Raw genomic sequence first — 22788 nt, forward strand, 5'->3', positions numbered from 1 at the left:
CTTGAGTGTCTGATTCTTGCAGCTTCTTTAATTCTACTTGAGACAAGTATTGTGACAGAGAAACCTCCTTCCCCTGGCATTTTCAGCTCTGTGCAGCTAAGTTTAGTGGCCAAATTGGGCCGTGTAAATAGCAGTCCCATCTTTGGCCACTATAAAAACTTAACCACCAGCGCTGAATATTAATTTAGCCGGTTAACTTTTTAGTGGCTATTCAATGCTGGTCACTTTAATACTTGTAGTCAGCGCCAATTAGGGGAGTTAGCTGGCCTGCCTCCTGCAGTCTAAATATTAGCTACAGAAGCCATACACCTGTCTTTGTGTATTAACATACTCAGTTTTACATTAAAAAAACTGCAGCTCCTCTTTAAGTCTTTTTTAAAATTAATAACTCAAAGAGCTTGAGCTATTCCAGTTCCTGAACTGGTAACTGCCATGAACACCTGTCATAAAAGGTCAGAAAAAGTAAATGATTAAAGAAAAAGAAGGAAACCACTTTATCTTCTGTGCCATCATTTTCTTTCAGATATGCTAATGCATGGGGGGGGGGAAAAAAAACAGATTAAAAATAATACCACCACCTCCCCCCAAAATAATCTAACAAGATCTGTGGTATTGAGCTGGTCTTTGCCTGACCTGCCACTGTGTGTCACTCCTGTAATTATATAATCAGTGCTCTGTCTTCTTTCTATGTGAGCTCAAGTTATACAAAAGTTCTTCTCTCTGACTCTTTAACACATCTGGTCAAGGATGTAAGAAGTCTCTCCTCTGCTATTCTAACCTGCAGTCTAGCACATGGCAGGGGAAGATGCCATCCTCGATTCTGCAGTTTTAAAGGGGATGCCCCTGCGTGGTCTGGCAAATTTCTGACATCTGCTTATGTGGATAAAGACCTGAGGTGACGCCTGCAAGGTAAGCCTCAGCATCCCTTCTCTCAATATTTGAACTGTGAGGTGGTTTGGGGAAGACAGGGGGGAGATGATGTGTTTTAAAGCAGTGAGTTTAGAAATATGGATCTAAAGAGGTTAGCCACTAGAGAAAGGATAGGACGAGCCAGAGGAATCAGGTGATAACTGGTGTTTCACTTTGGTTTCCCAGTCTGTGACAGATTGCTCGGGAGATCCTCAGCATCCCCTGTAGAAAACTGATCACAAAATTGAGTTTAGACCTGTTAGTTCAAAAGTGTCTCCAAGCCTTTTGACACCCCTCTTCCCCCCACCCCAGATGGTCTGCACATGCATCGGGATCGCTGGAGAGTGATCCGTGCAGTCGGTTGGGAGCGTGATTCCGATCACCCTCATTTGCATGAGAGCACTTTGTAAATCAGCCCCCCCCCCCCCCGGCCACGGATCCGATCAGATCCGTCACCTTAGTGAATCTAGCCCATTGTAAATGACAGCAGATAAAGACCTACGTGGTCCATCCAGTCTGCCAAACAGTCTCACACACATCATCCAGTGGTTATTCATTTTACTTGCTAAGTTCTTCTATAAGAAGTCTTCCCCTCCCACCCCCACCCGCACAATAAACAAGACCTGCACTTAGATGATATGAATGTGGTCTTAAATACGCATACTTGCTCCTGATCTGTCTTGCCTTATATAGGACACAGACCGTAGAAGTCCATTCGACATTATTTTATTTCTTTTTATTTCTACATATTATATTTAAGAGTGGACTAACAGGGCTGCCATGCCATTTCTATCATTTAAAACCAAAATGTTTCATTGAGAATTAGACATGTCTAGTTAAATCAAATCACTTGTATGTAAATTTATATTTTACTTGTTTTAATTTGTACATCGCTTAGTAAAATTTAATAAGCGATTCATTAAGTTAAAAATAAACTTGAAACTTGAAACTTGTATGAACTGTGTTTTCTCTCAGGTCCTTAATGAAAGAAGCAGCTTAGGGCTAGATTCATTAAGTCCACCGATCGTGTTTGCGATCATTTACCAACAATTTTCCTCCGACCCGATTCACTAACCTCTGTGCCGATCATCCTCCGACCCAATCCACGCTTGCAAATGAGGGGGAAAGGCATGCAAAGTAGGAAGGACGCGATTCACAAAACGATTTCAGGAACACCGACTGGGCTGCCCGATCAAAAAACAAGCGACTGCTGAGGACCAGTCACTTGTGCAAAAACCCTGCTCTCTGCCCCGATTCTGCTTCTCCTGCTCTCTGCCCCAACTCCATGATTTTAACCCGCGGTGCAGCTCCACTTTCAACCCGTGGGTTAAAACCATGGGCTCGCGAAAGTTTCCAGCACTAAAAAAAAAAAGTTTCCAGCTCTTCCTTTGCGGTAAGCAGGCACAGACCATCTACAGGCAAAGAAGTTGATCTGTGCATGCTCAAGGATCACTCTCCAGCGATCCATGCGATCGGTGGGGGGACGTGCCTTCGATCACCCTCATTTGCATCGCCCCCATTTGTGAATCAGTCGGCATGCCTTGAATCGGCCACGGATCAGACAGGATCGGGCAGGTTAGTGAATCTAGGCCTAAGTAGCTAATCACAAACATACACACTGACTGCATATACTGTAGCAGATCTGATTATCTACTCCTAATCTAATTTAGATAATTTTCATTGACCTTTTCTGTCTCCTCATGCAGTTTTCCTTAAGTTAGTCAGCCTTACTTTTTATTTAACACAAATTACTCTATCTACAGCAGGGGTGTCCAATCTTTTGGCTTCCCTGGGCCGCATTGGCTGAAAAAAAATGTTTCTGGGGCCGCGCAAATGCTGCAGCAAGACAGAGGAGGGAGCAGGCAAGATGGTCGCCGGACTAGATGGACCAAGGGTCTGATCCGGTGAAGGCGTTTCTTATGTTCTTATGTTCTTAAACACCCAGGGGCAGCAGAGGAAAACACTGCATCGCCCTTGACTGGGGCCACACAAAATAGATCACGGGGCCGCAGGTTGGACACCCCTGATCTACAGGGTGAGGCATAAAAAGTAACCCCCTGGGGTTTTTTGCAGGTTTCTCAGCTACTGCCTGGAATTTCAATGTGAAATTTTAGTTTTATTTGCTGTTACATTTATCTACATTTATGTGCAGAGCGGAATGAGATTATCTTTAAATACGCTGAAGTTAGACACCCCCAAAAGATCAGAATAAAAAAATACATACCTGTCTCCAGAACAGCAGGATCTGGTATGGGAAAGCCTAGTAGACCTACACACCGGTGTCTTAAGTAGCCAGGTGAGTGGGCTAGTGAACCACAGAGAGGAGTAGCAAGTCCCATAAACCACTCTAACCATTACATGCATGGTGGAATGTCTGAGGCCACCAGAACCCCCCAAAATCCTACTCTACTGCAATGTAGATGTCACCTGCTGCTATAAGGGCTATTGGGATGGTAGAGAGGTGAGTATAGTGGGGTTTCGGAGACTTAACATGACACAAGGGGCTTGTGATGAAATGTACATGTGGCAATCTTTATGTGAAGTTCACAGCAGTGTCCTCTCAGGTGTCCCACTGCTCTGTTGCCATGTCTGGGTGGCCAGTACATTACATGACTGGCCCCTCCCACATCCAAGTGGCCTTGTTCTAGGTGCTTTGGACTTGACTGACATTTTTGGTAACTGTCTGCTGTATGAGCTATAGCATTCTCATGTAAGATTATGGCATTGTGCAACAGTTCTGGATGTTTCTCCCATATTGCATGAAAAAGGTAGTACTGCAGAAAAGACTTGTAATACTGTGCAGTCAGTGTGTCTCTCATGAACTGGATGACACACAAGACAACAAGACCACAAGACACAAGACAAGTCCAAACCTCTCTTAACACCAGCTACGCTATCCACTTTTACCACAAGCTCTGGAAAGCGTTGCCAGAGGTTGTGGTAAAAGTGGATAGCGTAGCTGGTTTTAAGAGAGGTTTAGACAAATTCCTGGAGGAAAAGTCCATAGTCTGTTATTAAGACATGGGGGAAGCCTCTGCTTGCCCTAGATCAGTAGCATGGAATGTTGCTATTGTTTGGGTTTTGGTCGGGTACTAGTGACCTAGATTGGCCACTGTGAGAACAGGTTGATGGACCATTGGTATGACCTAGTAAGGCTATTCTTATGTTCTACTTTGAAGGATGTTAACAAAGGAGATTATAGTGTTTAAATTCAGGGAAGAGATCTATATTTCCACACAATGAAAAGGATATGTTAGTCTGTATTGGCTGTTTGGCAGAGGTCTAAAGTATTCATGTAAAATAAATTTGGTTTTATCATCATAGAAACATGTTAGCAGGAAAAGGCCAAACAGCCTATCCAGTCTGCCAATCCACAGTATCCATTATCTCCTCCTCTCCCTATGAGATCTTATCTGTCCCATGTTTTCTTGAATTCAGACAGTCATTATCATGTAGACTATTGTCTGCTATTGAATGAATACGTGGAGGGGCATAATCAAAACATACGACTAAGTCCGAGTTGGGCTTAAGGTGCTAGATGCCCAAAGTCAGCAGTGGGAAAATGCCCGTTTTCGAAAAATACATGTAGAATTTTTTTTTTCTTTTTCAAAAAACGTCTATCTGAACGTCCAGACTATTGTTCGTCCAGACCGCCAGGACGTCTTTCTATATACCACATTTTCGACCAAAATTTCATCCAGAACCAGACCATTTGGACATGGGAGAGGCCAATCTTGTAATGGACTGGCCGCCCAGAGCAGTGGGGCACCTAACAGGGAACTGCTGTGAACTTCACAAAAAGGGTGCAGATAAGCATCTCACCAGAACTCCCTTATAGGTTATGGTAAGACCCCCAAAACCACTATACCTACCTGTCTACAACCCCAATAGCCCTTATGGCTGCAGGTGGCACCTATAAGGCAGTAGAATTGAGTTTTGGAGAGTTTTGGTGGGCGCACATGTTCTACCATAAACGTAGTGGTTAGAGTGGTTTATGGGCCTGGGTCCTCCTCTCTATGGTTCACTAGCCCACCCCAGGCTATTTAAGACATCTGTGTGCAGCTCTACTAGGCTTTCCTATACCAGATGCTGATGTTCTGGAGACAGGTATGTCTGATCTTTGTGGGGGGGTGAGGGGGGGTCAGTGAACACTGGGGGAGTGTGTGGGGATCTTTACTTTGTCTCTGCAGTAATTATCTGGTCACTTTGGATACCTTTTTGGCACATATCTGTTTTTACATCGTCTAACTCAGTGTTTACATTTCATCCAGGATGTCTAGTAAAACATTTGATTATCCCTGTAGAACGACTAAGTCTAGGTCAGCCCCCATCCTGCTCACATACTGCCCTAACCAGTCCTCCAGATACGCCCTTTTAGCTCTGAGTGCACAGTGGCATTCAGAGGCATAAAAAGTCCTGTGGCACATTCAGAAGGTTAGTTTGATTATTGGTATTTGGACAACCTGTCTTTTAGGTCATCCAAGTGCCGACTTGGGCAGGTTTTTAGATATGTTTAAGTTTTGATTATGAGCCCCATAGTCAATAGCTCGTTATATCTTGATCATACTCCTATATGTATATCAGGTCAAAACTCAAAAAGTAGTTATGCCTTCAGTGGTGTGCCAAACATATAACTGCTTTATAAAGAGAATTCAGAGGCATTCTGAGTGGAGTGGAATGAGTAGACTGAATCACTTGTTTACTCTTTCCAAAAATATTAGGACTAGGGGGCATGTAATGAAATTACTATGTAGTAGATGTAAAACAAACCAGAGAAAATATTTCTTCACTTAATTAATTCTTCACAGTAATTTCTTCACTTAAATAATTCTTCACAGTAATTAAACTCTGTAATTCATTGCCAGAGAATGTAGGGAAAGTGGTTAGCTTAGCATGGTTTAAAAAAAAGGTTTGGATAATTTCCTAAAAATAGAATTTCATAAGCCATTATTAAGATGGCTTGGGGAGCTCCTCTGCTTATTCCTAGGATAAGCAGCATAAAATTTGTTTTTCTCCTTTGGATCTTGCCAGGTACTTGTGGTTTGGGTTGGCCACTGTTGGAAACAGGCCTTTGGTCTGTCCCAGTATGGCAACTCTTATGTTCTTATGTATAATGAAAGCATTGTTTAAAAAAAGCCCCAAAGGATATTGCTATGATGTAGAAGTTGCTGACATCATGGAGATGGTGAATGGAAAGTACAGCCACTAATGTAACATCTGCACTGTTAATACACCTGAGTGGGCAGAGGTGTGAAAGATACAGATGTGATTAGGATAGACCTATTGGTACGTGTATAGTCACTCTTCTCAATGGTTCTTCCTTCATGATGTGGGTTTCCTTTGCCTTCACTGATATTGATCTGACTGCTGGGAGGGGAAGAATGAATGCAATCATTTTAAATGTGGTATTGTTTGGTGTGTGTTTTTTTTAAATTATGGAATGTTCTGCATTTTGGGTATACTACCCTATCTGAATAGTAAAGTTTTATAAATATGCTCTTCCAAAACAACTTTCACTTTCTGTATCTGAATCATATTCTGACCTTTATTTTAAAATTTATACACTGTCTACACCAGGGGTACCCACACTTTTTTGGCTTGCGAGCTACTTTTCAAATGACCAAGTCAAAACGATCTACCAACAATAAAATTAAAAAAAAAAAACAACACAAAGCATACTGTACGCAGAGAAAATGTTAATTATCATTTATATTCGGGGGGTTTTTTCAAAGAGGTCAAGGCAGATGACTTTAAAATATGCAATGTCACCTCAATAACAATTATGCAAAAAATAGACAAATATACCCCTCCCCTTTTACTAAACCGCGATAGCAGTTTTTAGTGGTTTAGTAAGAGGGGGCCATTGTGCAAAATATAGATAGAAGATATAAATTCTCAAAACGGACACATTTTGATCAGCGTTGCTGCGTCTGTGTCAGGGAGCTGGGAGAACGCAAAGGCAATGTGAATCTATCGTGGAGCCCGGGATGGGCTCTGTGATCAATTCGTGTTACCTTTGCAATCTAATGGTAGATCGCGATCGACCTTTTGGGCACCCTTGGTCTACATCTTGCTGGTTTCTAAAACATCCACACATAATAAAAGAACAAACAAGAAAACAAAGTCACCAACAAATAAAAAGCTGACAAAACAGCTATGGAGAAAAGGAACAATTAATTAATAACAATTAGACAGTAGGCATCTACATTGAGGCGCATACACAGAGTAGGCATGGTTATGGGCAGAGTATATTAGACCAAAAAAACCCTGGCTTAATATACTGACACCTAGCATAATAATGGTGAATGTTGATTTAGTTGCCATTAGGCATGATTCTATAATTGGCGCCACAAGTCACAAGAACCATTCTCCAGGCAATTCACGTCTCTCATGCTTAGCGCATGTTTCTATAAAAGCGCCACATGGACATCGAACAGCACAAACTAACATAGAAACACAGAAGATGACGGCAGAAATGGGCCACGGCCCAACAAGTCTGCCCACTCCACTAACCCACTCCCTAATTTCTTCCTTGAAACGATCCCACATGCCTATCCCATTTTCTCTTAAATTCCAGCACGCTGCTGGTCTCAATTCAGGGCCGCCATCAGAAATTTCTGGGCCCCTTACTGAGCAATCCTATTGGGCCCCCCACGCACCCCTTCCCCCACCGACCCCCCCCTTCTTCCATGGGCCGAATACACACATACTTTTCTCTGTCACCACACTCTTTGACCAAAAGATTTGTAAGCCTGCAACCACGTCAAGGTAGACTCTTTCAGCAGGGCCCTAACCTAACCTAAACTAAACTAATCTATACCTATCTATTCTAAACTAACATATGTCTAATACTGAACTAATAACAAATTAACAAACATCTGCATAATAAATAACTAATAAATAATGCTAGTAGCTATAATTCACTTTTGAATGTAAAATCTCAGTTAAGGATTTCTTTTGACCTTTGTAGGCCAGAAGTAGATCACAATTGCACAATATTTTTTGTAACAAGTATTAAATGTGTTTTTATAAATACTGTAAGCTTAATAAATATATCAGAAAAAACTACACATCTGAGCGCATATCTAAACATACACATCTGAGCGCATATCTGAACATACACATCTGTATGATCCCATCCTCCTCAGCTTGCCTATAGCTGCATCATGCATGTTAAAAATGTACGATATGTTGATATGTGCACCTTCCTTCCTTCCCATCCATCCTCCTCAGCCTGTCCTTACACATCCACAGCTGCATGTTAATGATGATGTATATGTTATGATGATAAATAAGTGCATATGAGCACATCATTAACATGCAGCTATGGATGAATATATAATGATGTTATGAGTGTGCACCTCTTCCTTCCCAACCTCCTCTGCATGTCACATACAGCATGTTACATTACACAGAATTTTTTTCCTATCTTTGTTGCCTTGTTTCTGCTTTCCTCATGTTTTCATTTAATTCCTTCCATCTACTGTCTCTCTTCTTTCTGCATCTTCCATTTGCTCTGTTACTGTGCCTCTCCCTTTCTCCCCCCTCCCAAATTGGTCTGGCACCCATCTTCTTCCCTCCACTCCCCCCATAGTCTGGCATCTCTGTCTTCTTCCCTGCCAGTGTCTTCTCCCCACTGTCTCTTCCCCATTTCCTTTCAGCGTCCTTCTCCCCCCATCTTCCCCATGTCCTGTCAGCATCCTTCTCCCCCCTCTGTCTTCCACATTTGCTTTCAGTGTCCTTCTCTCCCCTGTCTTCCCCATGTCCTTTCAGCATCCTTTAAGAGCATCGGGCATAAAGACATTGATTTCTTCTCTGCCAGTATCACACAGATCAGGTGAAATTGGTGCCTCTTTTCCAACAGGGAAGGGAGAGGAGAAAGGGAAATGCTAGACCATGGGGGGGGAGGGGTTGGGGGGAGAGAAGGAGAGGAGAGAGATGTCAGACCATTGGAGGAGGGGAGGAAAGGTAAGAAGATGGATGCCAGACCAATGGGGATGGAGGGCGAGATGGAAGGGGAGGCAGACAGTTTCTAGAAGGGGCATAGAAAGCAAGAAGATGCCATATGGAAAGGATAGAGATAGGGCAGACAGTGGATGGAAGGAAAGTGATGAGAAGATGAGGAAAGCAGAAACCAGAGACAAAGGTAGATGAAAAATTTATATTCATTTAATTTATTTTTTTGTGTTAGAATAAAGTAGCATTGCAGCTGTGTTGATAAATGTTTATAAATAGAAAACAGAAATAAGGTGATCTTTTTATTGGATTAATTTTAATACATTTTAGATTAATTCAGAGACCAAAACCCCCTTCCCCTTCCAGTACACTTTACTGACCTAAGGAGTTTTCAGCCTCCGAGAGCTAATTGAAAAATGTATTAGTCCAATAAAATAGTATTATCTTTTTTATTATTATTTGTTAATTTGTAAAGTGATGATTGCTATTTCTCAGTTTTTTCAAATTTACATCACTTTCTTTATGTTTTGCACAGTATTAGGGGACATGCATTACTGTTTCTGTGGGGTTGCATTGTATGCAGAGTCCAGCTTCTTGGTGGTTCAGCTTAATTTTTGTCTACATATTTCTATTTTTAGTTTCTGATGACTTATTCCATACTGGGCAAGGGTGTTTCTGTGTTCTGTGTGTATGAAAGACATGATTTTCTGTTAGCATTGACTCTGCAAGATTGATCTGTACTAGTCTGGCTTGTTTAGTTTTACAGTGGGTGTATACTGCTCACTGCAGTATAGAGGATGTTTCCTTTTTCTATGTACACTTAGGGTTACCAGATTTTCTGGAATGAAAATCCGGACCCATGGCACCTCCACCCATGGCCCAGCCTAGCTCTGTTCCATCCTATTCCGCCCCCAGCCCTGCCTCAGCTCTGCCCCTCAACATGGTCACTTGTCGGGAGGGCATCTGTGCATGCGTTGGTGTGCCGCGATAATGTCGCACACATGCAGGAGAAGCTAAGTTCTTCCTGTTGGGGTTTTTTTGCTTGGTTTGATTTGGACACTAATTTTTCCTTTTGGCCCCCAGATTAGGGGAAAGAGATGAACTTTAACCTTAACTGATGTGTGTTTTTTCTTAATTTGTTTTTCACACATAGCACTTTTTGTTGTGCACATTAATTATTCACACGGAGAGAGCCCGGGGATGTTTCGCAGTTAACACCTCATTGGGTGTAAACCCGCGGCAGCTTGTCCCTGGTTTTTCCAGGGGTTGCTGTGTGACTGAGGGTTCTCCCGTTAATCATTAAAATTTATTGAGTAATTGGGCAGTACGTGCCATAGGTAGGCTTCATCTCTTTCCTTTAATCATTTTTTCGCCTTGGGGTGAGGGAGGATTTTCAGATTTGTTCTATAGTTGTACCTCCACTCCTTATAGGGTTCTATTTTTATTCTGGCACACATGCACATGACATCACCACATTGCATCTGCACATGCGCAGATGCAGTCCCAATGTCGCTGCTAGCTGGAAGCTTTTCAAAACCCGGACAAAGTACCCAGTTTTGAAAAGCCATCCAGACCCCCGGACATGTCCTCAAAAAGGAGGAAATGTCTGGGAAAATCCAGACATCTGGTAACCTTAGGTACACTCTTGTTGTGCAACATGTGGATTATTACTAAAAATCAAACTTTCATATAGAGGAGGAGGGTATTAAAAAATGATGGGTCCCGGGTGTCATATATGCTAGGTATGCCACTCCTTTAGATTGCTCTAATATATGTTGGCCTTGTTTAGAGAAAATTCTTTCTACTGCATACTGTATGCTTTACTCTTGTCCCAACCTTCATATTTTTTTGAGGGGGGTTTAGGCTGAGATTAATGAAATATTACAGTAGATGTTTTGAGAGCCTTTTTCATTTATATCTGGAAGTCAGTAGCCTTTTCAGGGGCTTTGATGCTTTCATATTTGCTTTTTTTTTTTTGTTCAGTAAATTTTATTATATAATACTTATAGATTCTGTATGTCTCATATCTATATTCGAAAGGGCTTTTGATGAAAAAAAGAGGTAGTTTGCACACATATCGTAAAATATGGAAACCTCTGATTTTTTTGTTAATAGAATTAAACTAGCAAATTGGAAAAACACAGTATTAGAGACTCCTATATGGTAGAATGCTGTTTGTTTCTGCAAGAGATGTGAACTGGCAGAAAAGGTGCCTCTTACCTCATGTAACCGAAAGGAAAAAGCTGGGTGCTGATTCTTCTGTTGCATAAGCATATTGTATTCATTATGTATCTGACTTCCAGTGTTGGTGTATTCTTTGTTTTGTTCTAAAGTGGGTTTAAAAAAAAAAAAATTTGAGCATACACACATACAAAACAAACAGCATAGAAGTATTTGCTATGCTTGTCATATTATTTATTTAGGGGTCCTTTTACTAAAGGGTACTAAGCCCTTAATATATGGTTAGCATGCAAGAACAGGCTACGTGCACAAATGCTTTACAACATTGGGAGTTATTTTCTCTGCTGTCATGTGCTATACCGCACCCTAAGAATTTTCTAAAATATTTTTTGGGATAGGGCATGGTATGGGCAGGGAATGGTCATGTTTAGTGGCATAGTAAGTGGGGGGGTGCAGTCTTCCTAAGTGCATGGCACTCCTCCTCCTCTCTGCCCCCCCCCCCCACTCCTTGCCACGCGCGTATGCTTCGTGCCTTTGTCCGTACCTTTACTTCCTCGGTCAGGGCAGGATTAATTCTTCGATGGTCCCTAGGCACAGAATTACATTGGGCCCCCCTAGACCTGCCATGCCCATGCCCTGTCCACACCCCGCCCCCAATTATCTGTTTTCTTATTTTCTTTTTTATTTCCACTTATATTTCTTTTAAAATTCAAAATAAACAGAGATTAGCATACCAGTGCACAGTTTTTCTTCTATGCAACCCCCAAACATCTCTGAACAATCCCCTTCCTTCCCACCTACTTACCCAGGACATTAACTCTGAACCCTTTCAATACGTATATAAAAGCGTTCAAATATATTATATCCGAAATATAAGTCTATATTAATAACCAAATTTACATCGCCTAACTGCCTCACTCTACATCAGGGGTGTCAAACTCAATCACATAAGGGGCCAAAATCTGAAAAAAAGGCTAAGTCGCGGGTCAAATTTTTAATTAAGATACTTAGGGGTCCTTTTATTTTATTTTTTTTAATTCTTTATTCATTTTTATAACTTATATCAAGTGCATCAAAAAGTAACACCATTTTGACTTAAATACATCATTTGAAATTCTACAATTCTTTAAATTACATAAAATTATCCCTTTCCCTCCCTTCCCTTCAATACCTCATAATGCATACACCATATATTAAAGTCCCCCCTCCCCATTCTTTCATTTGTACAAATCAGGGAAAATACCTATTCATTGCAATAATTTGTTAATGGCCCCCACACATCTTAAAATTTCCTTTCTGAATAGCTAGTGTTCTTTCCATTTTATAAATATGACACAGTGAATTCCACCAAAAACTGTAGTTTAATCTATTCCAATTTTTCCAATTACATGTTATTTGTTGTATGGCAACTCCTGTTAAAATAAGTAAGAGTTTATTTTTGGAAGATATTTGGCTCTTAACCCTCATAGATATACCAAATAATACTGTATCATACGATAATGCCACAAGATTTTCTAATAAACTATTAATTTGGCCCCAAATTGATTTTCAAAAATCCTTAATAAATGGACAATAGAACAATAAATTATCTAAAGTCCCTGCTTCAAGATGACAATGCCAACATCTATCAGAATTAGAGCAATCTAATTTTTTTAAACGAACAGGGGTCCAGAATGCTCTATGCAACAGAAAAAACCATGTTTGTCTCATAGATGCAGACATTGTGCATCTCATCCTCCAAGACCAAATTCGTGGCCATTGAGATGCAGTAATTTGATGCTTAATGTCATTGCTCCAAATGTCTAAGACCAGTCTTTGGTTTATTATTCATAAATCCAGATATTAATTTGTACCACTGAGTGGCCTGGTGTCCCAGAAAATCCACCTGAAAGCATAAGAACTCTAAGCTATATTGATTAAGATTTTTCCATTCAGGATCCAAGATGGCCACAGACACGGTTTGCTGAGCAACTGCCCATAAGTCTCACCTTCTGAAACTTTTCTTCCCTGTGGTTTTTGTTTGGTGAATAGCAGTCATGCCGAAGAGGAGAGGGAAGGGTGTCCCTGGAACCTCGCGGCGCCCTGGAGTGGTCTCCTCCAGCAATATTGAAGACCTGCTGAGGCGGATGCAGGGCGCCACTGGAATGTCGGCGTTGCCACTGCCTGAATCGCTTCCAGGAGATGGAATGGAGGCGTCGTTTCAGCCGCATGAGATCTTGTTGAGCCCCGACATGAGACCTCCTCCTCCCAATCCCCGCGCCGCTAGCTCCCCGGGGGTGGAAGTCGGAAGTCAGCATGCGGTTTCCCCCCCAGGTTCATTAGAAGTACATCAGGACATTAGATGTACATAAGGAGTAGTTTCTACATTTTTAAGTTGCTAAGGATTAGAGAGTGTAGCAGGTAATGCTTGGGACAGTTCTGACTGTGTTAGATTGGTTTTATGTGTTTTTTGAATAGCACATGAAAGCATTGACGAATTATTGTGTTTTCAACATTTTCTTATAGTTCAGTCTCCCATCACAGAATCGCAGAATACCAGGCAGCGCATTCCAAAGCTTGGAATCTGCAACAGCATTTTTGCCCCAATCTTAACATGAGACTAACATCTTACCCTCCATCATGGAGCTACATTTTTGCAAATAAAAAGTCTTCCTCAGGGGTACAGCGCTAAATCTTATACTGAAAATAAAAATATATACTCTCTCTATATATAACTTAATATATCAACCACAATTAACATAAAATGACAGAGATGAACCTAAATACTAAAATTATAAAAATATAAATAAATCTAAAATGAAAATTATAACAAAATATAAAAAGCAGAAAGCAAAAGTGAACACTTAAAAATGCAAATAAAATGTAAATATAAATAATATAAACAGACAAAAAAAAGAGACATACCATGAAATCATTAGGTTCAAATACATTATAGAAACCATCCAAAGTAAAAGGGGAAAATTATATGTGTGTGTGTATCTGTATACTAGAGGATCATATCTGTATATAAGTGAAGCCAATAAGTTTTAAAAACAGTACATCAGAGGCTCTGAAATAGACTCTAAAGGTACCTCATCAAGGGTAAATATAATAAACAGCAGATTGCCACAGGAGCCATATAAAAAAAATTGCATTGCTGACAAAAAGACCATTTAAATAAAATGGCAGGAGATGAAAGACAACAATGTGCATTCTGAAATGATGCTATTCAAAAAAGAAGCAATTGATAGAAGCACCACAGTGTGTAAGAAAACACTTAAGAAATGTGCCATTGAGACCTTGCATGAATTTATAACATTTCAGATTGCATATTGTTGTGTCTTTCATCTCCTGCCATTTTGTTTCAGTAGTTTATTGTCAGTAATGTGATTTTTATCTATCTCCCAAGGCAATCTGCTATTTATTGCATTTACCTTGGATGAGGTACTGTTCTTTTACTTATTGGTTTCATTTATATACAGATATGATCCTGTAGTATACAGATACATGTGGAGGGGCATAATCAAAAGAAATGTCTAAGTCTGTTTTTGGTCTAAGTTGCTAGTTGCCCAAAGTCGGCTAAGTAAAATGTCCATTCCCCAAAAATACGTCCAAAATATTTTTTCCCGAAAATTGTCTAGTTGGGATGACCAGCCATTTGATCGTCTAGACCGCTAAGTCATCTATCGTTATATCCCATTCTCATCCAAAAACTTGTACAAGTCAAAAACGCCCAGAACAAGACCTTTTGGATGGATGTGGGTGGGGTCAGCAAAGTGAAGGATTGGCCACCCAAACATTGCACCAGAGTAGAGGGGTACCTTACAGGGCACTGCTTTGAACTTCACAAAAAGGGTGCCACATAAACATCTCACCACAACTCCCTTATAGGTCATGGTGAGCCCCCCCAAACACCCCCAGAACCTACTAGACCCACCTATCTACCACCCCAATAGCCCTTATGGCTGCAGGTGCCATTTATATTTCAAGTTTATTTAAATTTTAATATACCGACCATCGACGTGCAACTGACTGGTTTACAAAGCTAAAAAATGTTTAAAATAAATTTTAGAAGGGGAGTAGGAGGAGAAAATGAGAACATTAAATAGACAAATTACGATTACGAACATGAGTTTGAGGATGAAGAGGGAGGAAAAGTTAATTACATTGTTAAAACAAATTAATTATATGGCAGTACAAAAGGGTTTTGGGGGGTGCACATGTTTCACCATGAATGCAGTGATTAGAGTGGCTTATAGGCCTGGATCCTCCTCTCCATGGTTCACTAACCTACCCCCAAGACCACTTAAGCCACCTCTGTGCAGCTCTACTAGGCTTTCCTATGCCAGGCTTCCAGGTGCTGATGTTCTGGAGGCAGATATGTAAAGTTGTTATGATTTTTAGGGGGGTCAGTAATCACTGAGGCAGTGTATGGGGGTCTGTACTTTGTGTCTGCAGTGGTTATCTGATCACTTTGGATACCTTCTGTGGACTTAGATCTGGTTTTAGATGGCCTAAATCACAACGTCCAAGTTCCATCTAGGCAGTGTTGTAAAACGTTTGGTTATATATGCAGTACGACTAAGATTAGGACGGCCCACGGCCCGCCCAAATCCCACCCTCGACACTCCTCCTGAAATGCCCCTTTTAGCTCTGGGCGTACAGCAGCACTGAAGGCCTAAGTCATTTTTAGACACGTCTAAAACCCGGTTTGATTATCTTCAGTTGGACGATTTGTTACTGATCGTCTAAGTGCCGATTTAGGCCAGAATTTCTGTTTCGATTATGAGCCCCATATTAGTCTTTAAGCCTGTTGCATTAACGGGTGCTAGAATATATGTCTGTCTGTCTCTCTCCCTGTCCCTCTTTGTCTGTCTGTCTGTCTTTCTGTCTCTCTTCATGCCCCTGTGTCTTTCTTCCTTTCTTTCTGTCTGTCTCCCTCCCGCTGTCTATATTTCTTTGTCTCTCCCTCCTGCTGTCTGTCTTTCTGTCTCTCTCCCTGCTCCCTGTGCAGCATCAGCATTCCACCCCCCCCCCCCCACACACACACACACACTTCCCTGTGCAGCAGCAGCAAGGAAAGGAAGAGGCTGGCGTTATCCCCGGGTGTGGGATCAGATACCTTTAGGCTGGTCCTAGAAGGGTAGCTGCAAATGGGGTGAAAGTTTGGAATACTCCGCAGCCACTGATAGCCGCCGCTGCAGCCTGCAGCCAACGACATCTGCCGCTGCGGCCTACAACACCTTGGGGGGATTCTCATGCATGCGCACTCCTACCTGCAGTGCCCTACAGCGCACAGAAAACGGGTGCACGCAGGTGGGAGTGCGCATGCGTGCTTAGGGCTTTATTATATATTATATTTATATACACATATACTTTTTTTAGGTGGTTTCTAAGATGTATTTGAACCTCGTGATTGGTAATGCTTTTTATCAGTGGGCTCTGTTTCATGGTATGTCTTTTTAAAAAAATATTTATTTACATTTGCATTTTAAGTGTTTTCACTTTTGGTGGTTTCTGTGTTTATGTTTTGTTATAATTTTCTTTTTAGATTCATTTATATTTTTATAATTTTAGTATTTTTTAGGTTCATGTATTTTTGTCATTTTATGTTAATTGTGGTTAATATATTAAGTTATATTTTACAGATAAATATATATATATAGTATATTTTTATTTTCAGTTTAGATTCAGCGCTATACCCCTGAGGAAGGCTTTTTATTAGCCAAAATATGGATCCATGTTAAGTTCTTCATACTTTATAAAGTTCTTTGGTGAGTCATCTTTTTCACCTTGCTTTTTTAGTTTATTGTGGCACTAGGACAGTCCATGGATAGAGCAGTGAGTAATAATAATAATAATAATAATAATAACTTTATTTTTGTATACCGCAATACCACAAAACAATTCAGAGCGGTTTACAGGAGAAGAGACTGTACATATACAGCGAAGTTACAGAGTATCAGAAAACAGTTCAGAGTAGTTTACAGGAGATAAGAACTGTATTTATGCAATGAAGGTACAGAGAATTAGTTATCAAGTGTATGGTATAAACCAGTGGTCATTACAAAATGATCCGAAAACTGTTGCACGGGGGAGGTTCGAACAATAACCGTGGAAGAGGGGGAGGAAGGGTAGGGAGGGAGGCGAGGTTGAGATTAGTAGTTTGTTTGGGAGGGCGGGAGTTAGAGGAATTTATCAAAGAGGTATGATTTGAGAGATTTCCTGAAAGATAGATAAGTTGGGGCAAGAGAGATGAGGGTGGTCAAGCAGTCATTCCATTTGCCAGCTTGGAAAGAGAGGGTTTTGTCCAAGAATCTTTTGTAGATGCATCCTTTTGGGGAGGGATAGGCAAACAGGTGGACATTGCGTATTCGGTTAGAGCCTGGGAAGACGAAGTGGTGTGACAGGTATATCGGGGCTGAGCCAGATAGGGTTTTGAAGCAAAGGCAGGCGAATTTGAAGATGACCCTTGCTTCAAATGGTAGCCAATGAAGTTTTCTGTAGAAAGGGCTGATGTGGTTGACTTTTTAAGCCCATAGATGAGGCGGACGGCGGTGTTCTGGATGAATCTTAGTCGTATAATGGTTTTCTTGTAGGAGAACAGGTATATGATGTTACAGTAATCCAGGGTATTTAGGATTAGGGATTGGACCAGCAAACTGAAGGTGGGGAAATCAAAGTAATGTTTGATAAAACGGAGTTTCCAAAGGGTGGAAAAGCATTTTTTGACCTGGGCATTGGTGTGATCTTCCAAAGTGAGGCATCGGTCCAAGATGACTCCGAGAATTTTTATAGTGGAATTGATTGGATACGTTAAACCATTGAGATGCAGGGTGGTGGTCGTTAGTTTGTGGTTGGGACTTGCAAGGAAGAACTTGTTTTTTTCTGGATTTAGTTTCAGTTTGAAGCGTGTGGTCCAGTTTTCTACCATGGTGAGGACGGTTGAGTTGTATTCCAGATAGGCCCAAATTCTAGATATGGGGCTGAAAAATTGGTGCCAAGAAAAATTAGCATTAATGGTACACTATAAACAGTGCTCTGAGCTGGGCACCACTTATAGAACAGTGCCTAGCAGAAAGACTTGTGCCTAACTTTTAGGTGCAAGAATTTACACCAACCTGGTATAAATCCCTGCATCTAAATTAGGCGCAGAACTGCCTTATTTTGTAACACTGAGCATAAATTCTTAGAACGCACATGACCCACCCATGGCCACACCTCTTTTCAGATCCACGCATAAGAAATTATACACACATCTTTATAGATTAGCACCCAGCAAGAGATATGCATAAATTATAATTATTGCCAAGTAGCTCTAATAGGGCTCCTTTTACTAAACCGCAGTAAAGCTTTTAACAGCAGGCTGACAAGGTAAATGCTCTGATGCTCATTCAATTCCTACAAGTGTTGGAGCATTTACCTTGCCGGATTTTGAAAAGCCGTCCGGACTCCTGGACATAAGAACATAAGAATTGCCGTTGCTGGGTCAGACAAGTGGTCCATCGCGCCTAGCTGTCCGCTTATGTGGCGGTCCCCAGGTCAAAGACCAGTGCCCTAACCGAGACCAGCCCTACTTGCATTTGTTCTGGTTCAGCAGGAACTTGTCTAACTTTGTCTTGTATCCCTGGAGGGTGTTTTCTCCTATAACAGCCTCCGGAAGAGCATTCCGGTTTTCTACACTCTCTGGGTGAAGATGAACTTCCTTACGTTTATACGGAATCTATCCCCTTTTAACTTTAACTTTAGAGAGTGCCCTCTCATTCTCTCTACCTCAGAAAGGGTAAACAACCTGTCTTTATCTACTAAGTCTATTCCCTTCATTATCTTGAATGTTTCTATCATGTCCCCTCTCCGTCTCCTGTTTTCAAGGCAGAAGAGGCCCAGTTTCTCTCATCTCTCACTGTATGGCAACTCCTCCAACCCCTTAACCATTTTAGTCATTCTTCTCTGGACCCTTTCGAGTAGTTCCGTGTCCTTTCATGTACGGCGAAAAGGAGGACATGTCCAGGGAAATCCAGGGTAACCCTAGGTAAGAAGCGCTACTGCGGTTTAGTAAAAGCCAGTGAAAATTAGCACCCAATTAGTGCTAATTGGTTCATTACTTGATTACATTGTGTGTGCAAATTGGGCAGAGAGAGGGGAGACATGATCGAGACGTTCAAATATGTCACGGGCCATTTCGAGGTGGAAGAGGATCTCTTTTTCCTTAAAGGACCCACGGCAACAAGAGGGCATCCGTTGAAAATCAGGGGTGGGAAATTTCATGGCGACACCAGAAAATATTTCTTCACCGAAAGGGTGGTTGATCGCTGGAATAATCTTCCACAACAGGTAATTGAGGCCAGCAGCGTGCCAGATTTTAAGAAAAAATGGGATTGGCATGTGGGATCTTTTCATGGAGGTAGTTAGGGGGTGGGCCATTAGTGTGGGCAGACTAGATGGGCCGTGGCCCTTTTCTGCCGTCATGTTCTATGTTTCTATGTTTCTATATATAGAAACTGGGGGATAGTGCTGATATTCAGTACTGTAATCTAGATGATTACCTAAAGGACTCAGGACAGAAAAAGGCTAACTGCTGGATTCTATAAACTGTGCTGGTATCAGTAGCCACTTAAAAAAATGGTCGCCAATCGCATGTCAACCATTGACTTTGTGAAAGGTAGGCAGTGGAAATGTAGGCCAGGCTTTTCAAAGTCTACATTTCCAACACCTACCTTTCATGTGAATTATGGCTTTATGATGCCTAACACTATTTCCAGCATTAGCCATACCTACAGAGGCGTTAGGCACCATAAAGCACCTCCATACCCATGATGCAGGCGCCATTTTTTTAGGCACTGGTAGGCATCTACTGGTACCTTTTTTTAAAAACACTTTTATATCTTGTTTTCAAACAGTGTTTTGCTCTTAAGTTAGACGCCGCTAGGGTATCTACCAGCACCTAAAAGAAGGCACCATTTATAGAATATGGGCCTAAATATCTTTGCTATCCAGATATGTTGCCAGACACTGCTCTTTCTGGATATTCAGTGCTGGTCACTGCCCAAAGACTAATGCTGAATATCTGGATTTTCTTTTAACTGCTATGGCATATAACTAAAAAAGTGCTGACTATGCCAGCTGAATTTTAATCTGTGATTTTCGGTGGTTCTTTTAATACAGAAAGGAATGTTTTCTGTTTGTTTTGAAGTAAGACAGTGAGTTCTGATGCAAAGAAATGCTCACGAACATCGGTCTGAGTAAATATAGTGTATCCTAGATGGATGGTTTTCACCAAATATAAACCTTGATTTGGGGGCCAAAAAATGACCAAAAAATGGGGGTCTTGGTTTATATTCAAGTCTTCCCCCTCTTGGACCCATTGCAGGCCTTTCCTTGGGCCTACCTTAAGCCCTGCTTATCCGGTGGTGAGCCAGGGCAAGAGTGATCCTCCTATGCTCCTGCCCTGTGAAGTCTTACTACTCAAAATGGCTGATGCAAGTGTATTTATTTAACTGTCTTGTAATGAAGAGATTCACCCAAAGTGGTTGACAATACATTAAATAGAAATCAGGTACTAATAAGTATTTTCCCTATCTGTCCTGGCAGGCTCACAATATAACTGTGGTACCTAGGGCAATGGAGCATTAAGTGACTTACCCAGAGTCACAAGGAGCATGCTGGGATTGAATTCACAACCTCAGATGCTGAGGCAGCAGCTCTAATCACTAGGCTACCCTTCCACTCCACAGTAACCTCAGAAGACTGCCGTGAGTTCAGTTTATATACAGATCAAACTCCCCCCCCCCCCCTTTTTTTGAAGGGAAAAAGGTTACCTCGGTTTATATTTGGATGGGTTTATATTCAAGTATATACAGTATGTAGGCAATCTATTTCCTCAGATATCTTTCTATTAGTTCTACAAGAAAATAGTCATTGGTTAGGAAAGCAATCAGCATAAAATAAACCTTTCTTTTGACTGAATTAATTATATAATTCTTTTCTTTTGGATTCACTGCAGATTTTAAGATGTAATCCAGAGAATGTTTTTGTTCAGAAGTATGTTGCTACAAAATGAACCTTGAAACTGAATTCAATAGCCTTCGTAATCCTTTTGTACAAGAAACATGTGTATTATGATAAAGATTCTCTCTGGTTCCCATTTTTGAAAGACGGCTATAGAAGAATCAGGATGTTGGGTGAGGAAAGCGAACACGAGAGTCTGCTGGCAAAAGTAAGCCAAGGCAAGATGGCCACTGGCTCACGACGCAAAAGGGAATTTATGCCAGAGGAGAAGAAAGATGCCATGTACTGGGAAAAACGGCGCAAAAACAATGAGGCAGCCAAGCGGTCACGAGAGAAGCGGCGGTTAAATGACTTTGCCCTGGAAAGCAGGATGGTTGCACTCAGTGAGGAGAATAACTATCTGAAGGCTGAATTGTTGTCCTTGAAACTAAGATTTGGGCTCATCACCTCAGCTGTCTATAACCAGCAGGCTCAGTCCATCCAGAATTCTCTTGGACTTTACCTCACAGGCCACAAATTAAGTAAAGTGGATTCTCCATTCCTCAGTCTGGAATCTTTCTGTCAGGATAGCTGCCATATTAGACCACAGAGCTTGTCTCCAAAGATAGCCATCACAGACTCAACTGAGTTCATTGTCAAGGATCTTCCCATGTCCAGAAAGTTCTTCTACACTGATAAAGAACTTGATGAAAAACAAACTCACCCAGTAACCAAATATAACCCTATTACTCACCAGTCAAAGAATTTCGAGTCTGCTTTTAAACCTATTATCCATCCTTACTACTTTGATTACCATTTTTTGGACAAATACCCTTATTGTTTCCCTTCATATGATAAGAATAATCCGGGCACATCATCCAACATGATAGAAATGAGCAGACACAAATTCCCAAGCACTGCAAGCAGTTCAAGTGGGGATGATGAATCAGTACATCAAAGGGTCTTTCCTCTGCTCCAGTGTGGCCTGCCAGACTTCTATGAAGATGCTTCAGTGGTCAAAGCTTCTTCAGCCTTGCCTCACAAACTCAGGATTAAGACTAAAACTTCTGGCCATATGGCAGACAACAAAGCTGGCAGTAAGGTGGTGAAGGCATCTGATGAAGAAGAAACCGACCATTAACCAAAGAGGTAGATTTAGGTCAGTAAATAAGTATGAAAGTGAACTTGTTTGGATTGAAATTAAGAATGGAACTTCAGTCTCTTCTAAGCAACTTTGGCCCATTTCAGATGCTGTATAGAACTGTTTGTTCTTCACAAGCTAGATCAAGCCATTTAAATTAAAATGTACTATGGCAGAATTTCATAAAGGCAGAAGATATAGGCCATTAAATAACTGTCCATTAGGTGTAGATGTAATTTATTTCTGCTGATTGTGGGTAAGACCAGATGTTCTGTAATTAAGGGTCAAAACTACAAGATACTTATGGGATCTTCTTACCTCTATGTGTACAGAGTAAGAATAATCCTTTCATGAAAAGGACAACTGAACTAATTTTCTGTCTATGCCATTCATAGCCTCTTCACAATAAACAAATGCCTCAGCACTACCACTTTGGCCTCTTCTGTGTGTCCCTGTCCAAATGCCTTTGTGATATCAGCTGCCTTCAGAGTGCATGACTTTCTGATGTCATTGGTTACCGTAACAGAATGTCACTGGCACTCTTTTTATGTGGTGACATACTCACATCTTATTTAATACTTAAATAAAACTGAGTTCTGGCGAGCCATGAATGGGGCATCCTCCCAGGCTAAGCA

At 41.2% G+C, this 22788-nt stretch overlaps 1 protein-coding gene across 1 annotated transcript; it reads left to right on the forward strand.

Annotated features, from left to right (window-relative positions):
- The first annotated feature begins 762 nt into the window (after positions 1–762).
- LOC117366093 (nuclear factor interleukin-3-regulated protein-like) lies at positions 763–22543 on the forward strand. Its single transcript, XM_033957212.1, has 2 exons — positions 763–909; positions 21029–22543. Exon 2 carries the CDS (start codon positions 21200–21202, stop codon positions 22151–22153), a length of 954 nt encoding a protein of 317 aa, XP_033813103.1. The 5' UTR covers positions 763–909; positions 21029–21199; the 3' UTR covers positions 22154–22543.
- Positions 22544–22788: the final 245 nt, after the last annotated feature.

Source organism: Geotrypetes seraphini, chromosome 8 (assembly GCF_902459505.1).
Source record: "Geotrypetes seraphini chromosome 8, aGeoSer1.1, whole genome shotgun sequence".
NCBI lineage: Eukaryota > Metazoa > Chordata > Amphibia > Gymnophiona > Dermophiidae > Geotrypetes > Geotrypetes seraphini.

Coding starts and splice junctions, on each gene's coding strand:
- LOC117366093 (XM_033957212.1), top strand. CDS start 21,200: ATGTTGGGTGAGGAAAGCGAACACGAGAGTCTGCTGGCAAAAGTAAGC.